The sequence below is a fragment of the Charadrius vociferus genome, unplaced genomic scaffold (genome assembly GCF_000708025.1).
Source record: "Charadrius vociferus isolate BGI_N301 unplaced genomic scaffold, ASM70802v2 scaffold478, whole genome shotgun sequence".
Lineage (NCBI taxonomy): Eukaryota > Metazoa > Chordata > Aves > Charadriiformes > Charadriidae > Charadrius > Charadrius vociferus.
This window is the reverse complement of record NW_009650063.1, coordinates 425,323-432,913: the sequence shown is the minus strand read 5'-3', so window position 1 is coordinate 432,913 and position 7,591 is coordinate 425,323. Positions and strand designations below refer to the sequence as shown.

The 7,591-nt window shown below is 42.9% G+C and overlaps 1 protein-coding gene across 1 annotated transcript in view; it reads left to right on the top strand.

The window, feature by feature from the left end:
* SLC25A4 (solute carrier family 25 (mitochondrial carrier; adenine nucleotide translocator), member 4) overlaps positions 1-2,210 on the top strand; it is a 3,939-nt gene extending 1,729 nt beyond the window's left edge. The window contains exons 2-4 of the mRNA XM_009891790.1: positions 57-670; positions 1,233-1,373; positions 1,738-2,210. Coding sequence (XP_009890092.1) covers positions 57-670; positions 1,233-1,373; positions 1,738-1,895 — 913 coding nt within the window. The 3' untranslated portion in view covers positions 1,896-2,210. The remainder of the gene's footprint in view (positions 1-56; positions 671-1,232; positions 1,374-1,737) is intronic.
* The last annotated feature ends 5,381 nt before the right edge of the window (positions 2,211-7,591 follow it).

The window sequence follows — 7,591 nt, the reverse complement described above, 5'->3', positions numbered from 1 at the left end:
GGCCTGACTAAATATGGGAAGGAGCTCGGCCGGCTCTGGTTACCCGGGCTCTTCAGCACCGCCTCGGGGGAGCGGGAGCCGGGCCAGGCCTCGTCGCTGCCCTTCAGCGAGGCGCCGTGCGGGGTCACCCCTGCAGGGTCCTTCTCTCTACCCTCCCACCCCTCCACCTTCTCCTCCCTCCAGGTCCAGCATGCCAGCAAACAGATCACGGCCGAGAAGCAGTACAAAGGCATCATCGACTGCATAGTCCGCATCCCCAAGGAGCAAGGCATCATCTCCTTCTGGAGAGGCAACCTGGCCAACGTCATCCGGTACTTCCCCACCCAGGCCCTCAACTTCGCCTTCAAGGACAAGTACAAGCAGATCTTCTTAGGGGGAGTGGACAGGCACAAGCAGTTCTGGCGCTACTTCGCGGGCAACTTGGCATCCGGGGGTGCGGCGGGAGCCACCTCCCTCTGCTTCGTCTACCCGCTGGATTTCGCCAGGACCCGGCTGGCAGCTGATGTGGGCAAAGGAGCCAGCGAGAGGGAGTTCACTGGGCTGGGCGATTGCATCGTCAAGATCTTCAAATCTGATGGCTTGAAGGGCCTGTACCAAGGATTCAGCGTGTCTGTCCAGGGCATCATCATCTACAGAGCAGCCTATTTTGGGGTTTACGACACGGCCAAGGGTAAGAAGTGCATGGAGAAGTGACCGCGAGGGAAGAGGCATCCAGTAAAGGAACTCCAGGGCGTGTGGTGGTACAAGGACAAGCGGGGCTTGGCTCAGCACCAGTTCAGGGTGCTGGTGCTAGAATATGCACAGGTGTTTCTGAAACGTGTTCCTGCTTCCCTCAACTTGCTGCTCTGAGCAGAAGCCTTGGGTTTGCAGTGCGTTTTCAGGCACTTTCCACTTTCTTTCTCTGACTGAAGGCTTGTACAGATGGGGTTGTATGGTAGCTTGTTTCTCATTGCAGCTCATGACACAAGCCTGGGAGGGTTCTGCAGGGGAGACCTTTTGGTCGGGGAGCATGAAGAGGGCTTGGATCCCAAAATCCAACAGTCCTATAAGCTTGTTTTACTCATAGTACCTGTTAATAGTCAAACATGGATGAAGGGAGAAGTTGCAGGCTTGATTGAGTTGACTTGATTGAGTGGCTCCTGGGGTCGGTGAGTGATTGTTCCTTCCACCAGCCATCTTTCCCACAACCCTTTCCCTCTGTACTGACTCTGCTCATTTGTTCTCAATGACAGGTATGTTGCCTGATCCAAAGAATGTGCATATCGTAGTGAGTTGGATGATTGCCCAGACTGTCACTGCAGTAGCAGGGCTGGTTTCTTACCCTTTTGATACTGTGCGACGTAGGATGATGATGCAGTCTGGCCGAAAGGGAGGTAAGAATAAGTGCTCCTACGGTGTTCTGGTAGTAGAAAGTATCTCTTCATTGAGATATGATGGGAGGTGCTGGGTGGGTTTTGTCTTACGGAAAACTAATGACCTTATTGGAATCCTTGAAAAAAACAGCAGTGTGTTTCCCATAGCTTTTTTTTTATTATTTGTCATATTCACTTAAGAGATTGAGAGTTGATTTCTTTTGATTTCCATGTGGAGAATTAAAATTACTGTTCATTAATTGATTACTTCATTTTAAATTCTTGGCTATAGTTTGCTTATTCCCTGTTGGTTTAAATATATGAAAGTTGAAACAGACTTGCTGTATAACTTTAAGCCTTCTGACTTTTATGTCTGTTTCCGCAGCTGATATTATGTACAAGGGCACAATTGATTGCTGGAAGAAGATAGCTAAAGATGAAGGAACCAAAGCGTTCTTCAAAGGTGCCTGGTCGAATGTGTTGAGAGGCATGGGCGGAGCTTTTGTATTAGTACTTTATGATGAAATCAAGAAATACGTCTAAAACTTAACATCATAATGGTAGTTCAATTGTTCTCCATCAACTTTTTTAAAAAAAACATGCTATTGTGTTGTAATGGACAACAAAATATTTCCTAGGGAAACAGAATAAAATTTATGAGTAACATATCTGGTTGAGATGAGGATGCATTAATTTAAAAATTGTTCACTACACCACAGTTACATTTTTGTATGAAAATTCCTCCAACATTTGTATTGGAACCTGTGTATATATTATACTTCAAATTTCAGGTTATACATTTTGTCTAGAGACAAGATTTAGGTGGTCTACACCTAGTTTAAAATCTAATATTGTGAAATCTTAATAGGATGAGATCTGCAGAAATACCGATTGTACTGATGTCTCAAGCTACCCAACAATGTGATGACATTTATAACATGAATTAAAATCATGTTTTCTTCTAAAGCTGTATTTTTTTTAAGGTGATACCAAGGGAGAAGCATGTCTAAAACCAAACTATAATAAAGCACTAGGCTGAGTTCTTAACTGCAGCCTCTTCACTGATGTATTATACAATCATATGGTTGAAACCATTTTCAAACATACTTTGTAGAATATGGAAATACAGTGTTTCAAAAATGCCCTGTATCTTCACAAAGCAAAAAGTTGTCTGCTCTGATGTTCAATTGAACTAAAACTGAAATAATGAAATAAATTAATATATTAATGAATCTTTTTCCTGTTGTTTTCAGTACACTGAACACATACTAGTGATAGATGTGCTAATCAGCACCCTATTAGTGATTGCTTCTGCCTGAGCCTCTAAAAGTTTTTCAACAGAGCTTTAAGTAGATGGGATGGTTATTGATAATTCTACAATAGCAAAACCAAGTGGATTCAGAGGGTACTGCAGCCAATTGTCTTAAGACCATATGGTCTTAGCTGCTTTGATAATTAATTTATATTACCCTTAACTTTGAAGTAAGTGTGTCTTCATTTGATAGTGAAGTCAGTGCTGTTTATTTTACTTGAGAAAGTATTCTATTCTAGAATACTTCTGAGTTGTTATTGTAGTAACTATACTTCCAGCTACCCCAGTATTAACAACTTGAGTTATTAATTACCAGTGAGATCAGAACATGCTCAATACTGAGGAGTTAAACTTTAGATGCTGCATGGTTGTGAACTTACTGAAGAATAGGCTCTCTGACCAGGCAAAGGAGGGAAAGGGAGTTGTGTCCATTGCAGTTACAAACCTTTGTTTGTTATGTAGCCTACATATCCACCTAGGAAAAGGGGTAAGGCTAAGCAAGTAATACTCAAATAAGCTTTTATTTCAGCTGCATCTTTTACTAATTCATATGTAGAGGTAAGGTGCCTTCATACAGATTTTTGATAACAATTCTGGAATGCCTGTCATTTTTAGTGCCCTAGGGTGAAAAAACCCCTGTGGAAACATAAATGTTAGAATGCACTAGCTGTACCTGAAGGTAAAAGGCTGACGAGTTACTTGTGCTGCTGATTATTTCCCCAGTGAACATAACTGCAGTATTGCTCCAGTGGAGGAGTTATCCGTGCACAAGATAAGACATTCTTGCAGGTGCTGTCACTGCTGTAAGCTGCCTTTCCCTTACAGCTGGTCTCACAGCATTGCTTGTGCGAAAGCTGGAGCAATTCAATATGCAAAACCAAGCCGCTGCAAAGAGTATTACCCCTTGCTTTGTGAAAATAGAGTACCCCAGAGTATAAACGGAACGAGCCTCCCAAAAAGAATGTATTTGTGGACACTATTTTGGTTAATGTTTCATGTGACTATCACAGAACTATCCAGTTACTCTTATGGACACTGAATCTATCATTTTTATAATTGAGTATGCAGATGAGGACTCTGGATTAACCAGTTTTATGACCAGCAATAAATGCTAAGAGAGTAAGCAGTAAGAGCTGAGATTGACACTGTGATCACTTCCAAGTTCTGTGCTTCAGTTTCCAGTTACCCCTTTCCTACATTTGAAATGAATTTCCTGTCAGATGCAGGTAGTCCTACACCTCTCTGTGTGTGTCTGCTCCAGATTCAGACCAGCAGCTCCCTTTCTCCCTGAAGGCAGGTACAAGCTACTAAAACAGTATCTGGAGGCAACACCGATCCACCTCAAGAACTGAAGCATTTGGGAAAAAATGGGTCCAAAAATGATAAATTTAAGTAACTTTTAAAAATAAACTAATTATTTTTTGTCTCATGAAGATGAGTGTCTCTTTCAACCGGGCCATATCATTTCATCTCCCTTCTTTCACAGTCACTATCTTAGATGCTTGTTTTTCTAGATACCCGGTCTGTTTTCTTCCCAGTAGTAAACAACCAGGGTTGCAACCTATTGAACCATGAGTTTGTGAAGAAAATCCTTCTACTGTTTTTCAAAGTGCTTATTGCAGTAGTCTTAGTTAAAAGCTTTACCTGCCAGCTTCTGCCTTTTCTCTTACTTCTCTCCTTCCTTCACCCATTCCTAACGGTTCCTTATGAGAAGCCTGCTAACACACTGCAACTATTAATTTCACATTTACCTGGCTGACAAGGTTGCAGATGGCATCGGGGTGTTTTAGAGAAGATCTAAGGTGGCTGCAAAGATACCAGAGACAATGACAGATTGCAATAAGCAGAGGCACCAAACCTTAGGACGAAGCGTACGTGTGAATGAGCAATGACAGAATTAAAGGAAGCGAAAGAAGTTACTGTGTTCCAGGGGAAAAAAAAAAAGGCAAAAACCAAAGGAGGAGTAAAGGCTATTAAAACAGAGAGTGAGTGGTATCAGTGCAGGAAAATTCCACTGAGGGAAGAGACAATACATGAAATAACAGATACGGAAAACACAGGTAAAAGGGCTCTTTATTTCTGCTTGAATGCTTACGCACATGCACACCCTGTGGCAGATTCCAGGCAGTACTCTCCATAAAGATACTTGGGGTCAGAGTTTGAAACTGTCAATGAAATAACCATTCACCTGAAAGCAGCCCTGCACTGAGTCTGTGGCGCTCGCCCTAACGCTTGCTGAAAGCATAACCTAAAATCCAGCCATCGGCTCTGCAAAGCTGGAAAATAGAGGACTTCACAGAGAGTCTCCACTCACCCTTTGAACTCCGATCAAATGAACCCTGGTTGTCACAGCCAATTGATACCACTGCCCCAGTCCTTCTGCACCTTTGCAATAGTTAGTCACAGGCCAGCTATGCAGGCAAAGGCCTCCATCAAACCCGTTATACCCTTATATCTTACACTTGAACACTGGGAAACCTGCCCAGAATAGACTGGTAATACATCCTAATACAGAAAGCCAAAGCCCACCTACCGTGTGGCATATACTGTAGTGCCCAGCTCTCAAAGGATGCTACCTGAGAACTGAGGTACACTGGTCTTTGGGATGAGATGAAGTTTGGACCTTCAGGTGTCTGAAAGACAAACCCGTTATCTACAGAGCATAGCCTAGTGCAGAGAGTGGGAGGGGGAGAATCTACAGCAGCAGATTCAATCTTTCCCAGCTCCACTCTCTGCCCTAAACTTGCCATGGAAGAAGCAGGCATCAGTTCTTTAAAAGCCATAATGAAGAGCTTAAGACATGGTGAGAAGCATAGCAGAAGGAAAAAACCTTGCTAAGTTGTTCAAAAATCAGAAGAAAACCCTACCTGCAGAGACACTACAGTTATGGTTACTGGATGATCTCAGCTGGAGATGGAGAGTCCCACTAGCCAACCCAGGATGTCAGGGAAAGAAGCATCATGCCCCTGGTGCCAAGTATCAGCCACCTGTGTTCCTCTTGTGAAGTCCCTCTCACTTTAAACCAGAAAAATCTTTCAATAGCCTGTTCTAGCCCCAACAGCCACTGTGTGGAGAGAACCGAGACCTGTTATTTTTGTTCCAAGCTCTGACCACATGTAATGCAGTGGAGAGAACTATGATTTTTGTACACAATCAGAGCCCAGAACAAAAATCGTGGTGATTATTCACTCTGTAGTGAATAACACAGGTGGTCCTGGAACCAGAAGTGACAGCTATAAGGATCAATGTTGCCAAATCTGGTCTCATCTTGGCCAGGAGAGTTACCAGGAGATACATAGTAGCTTTCTTCACCAAGGTATTTGAACCATGCAACCTGAAAACAAACCAGATCTGTATCACAAGCATTAGCGATCCCTGCCAAAATCTGAAACACAATGACCTCAACATAATTTCAGTCCTGGAAGAAGGTTCCACATGCAGCTTTATATTTCCGTATTTCCTCATTCACTGGGTGACAATGACATGGTTCATCCACTATTTTGCTCAAGACTTTGAGCAGGTAAACACCAAAGATGTATTTAATGTACTGCGTTCATAAGATACACCACTTTGGTACCGAAGGAGTCTTTTCTTCCTCATCATTTGTCTTGTTGATATATCACTGTGTATTCACCATCACCTGCGTACGACAGTCAGGACCACACAGCTAGTAGACTTGATGTAAGTCACTGCCCTCATCTCCATCACACTGATGCGCAGACTGCGCTCCAGGGAAAACCACAAGCTCCCATCTGCCAGATGACTCAATGAGCTGCCCAGGTTGGGAAGGCAGGAAGTTACTTTTTTCTATTGACCACAAAAGAAAAGCACTGGGATAAAAATGTTACTGGTGATCCATTAGAAAAAAAAAGTGTCTCAGGCTTTTTACAGGGGTTTATCCTGAAACTCATTAGATGACAAATCAGGAAAATACAGTCCAATGTAAAGTCTACATGCATCTATGGAAGAGATATAAATCCAGCCAGCCATTTGATTTAGGACAATCAGACAAACCCTCATCTGAGTGGCACGATGACAGCAGAGATGCCTCAGGATCTTCAGTAAAGACTGGAAGCAACCTGGCTCTGGCACAGGGGAAAGCCTATACATTCCATACGAGGAACAGCCTTGTGTCATTATCCCAAATTCACTCGAGTCTCTTTGGTTCACTAAGATTAAAACGGAGTTCTAAAGGATTCGGTGGTCTGCTTGGGAAAACACCCCTCACATGTCACCTATCCAGACAGGGATGTACCATCGCTCCCTGTTCTTCTCATACAGTCAATGATCCGAGCTAGGGCCTTCTTTAACACCTTCAGTATTGTACAAAGACCCCCAGAACCCCATCATGGAAGAAAAGGAGCCCACGATGAGGCAGAGACACTTCCAGAGCAAAAACATGACAGAGACATCAGGGTCCGTTTCTCATAGTAGTGAGTTCAATACACCAGTGCAGTCACCCAAACTGGCAATCCTGTCACTTCGGCAGGGACATCGGCTCCTACCTGAAACCGTGTGTCAAACCAGTGTGGCAGTTCACTTTAAGGAGAAAGCAAAGCAGCTTGAGCTTTTCTTTCAAAGAGATCTTCTGGAGGGGAAAAAAAACCAAAAGAAAGTAGAAGAGAACATAAAGCGGCAGCTTACAAAAGACAGAAAACAAGTCTATTAGAAACAGGATTTTTTGCTACAAAAATCTTGATGAGATTGTCTAACCTAATGAAGATCTGTCAATATGGCTTATTTTAAAAAAATCCACAAAGTCACTAACAGGTAAAGTGTATCGATGAATAAACTAATTCTTTGCATTTTCCTCCACTACGTGTAGTACAAAGCATTTCTCCCATGACCTCCTATGCGCTTTAATACCAATTATAAAATTCTAAAAGAAGCCACTGCAATGAAAAACAATTCATGTTAAATATTTTAT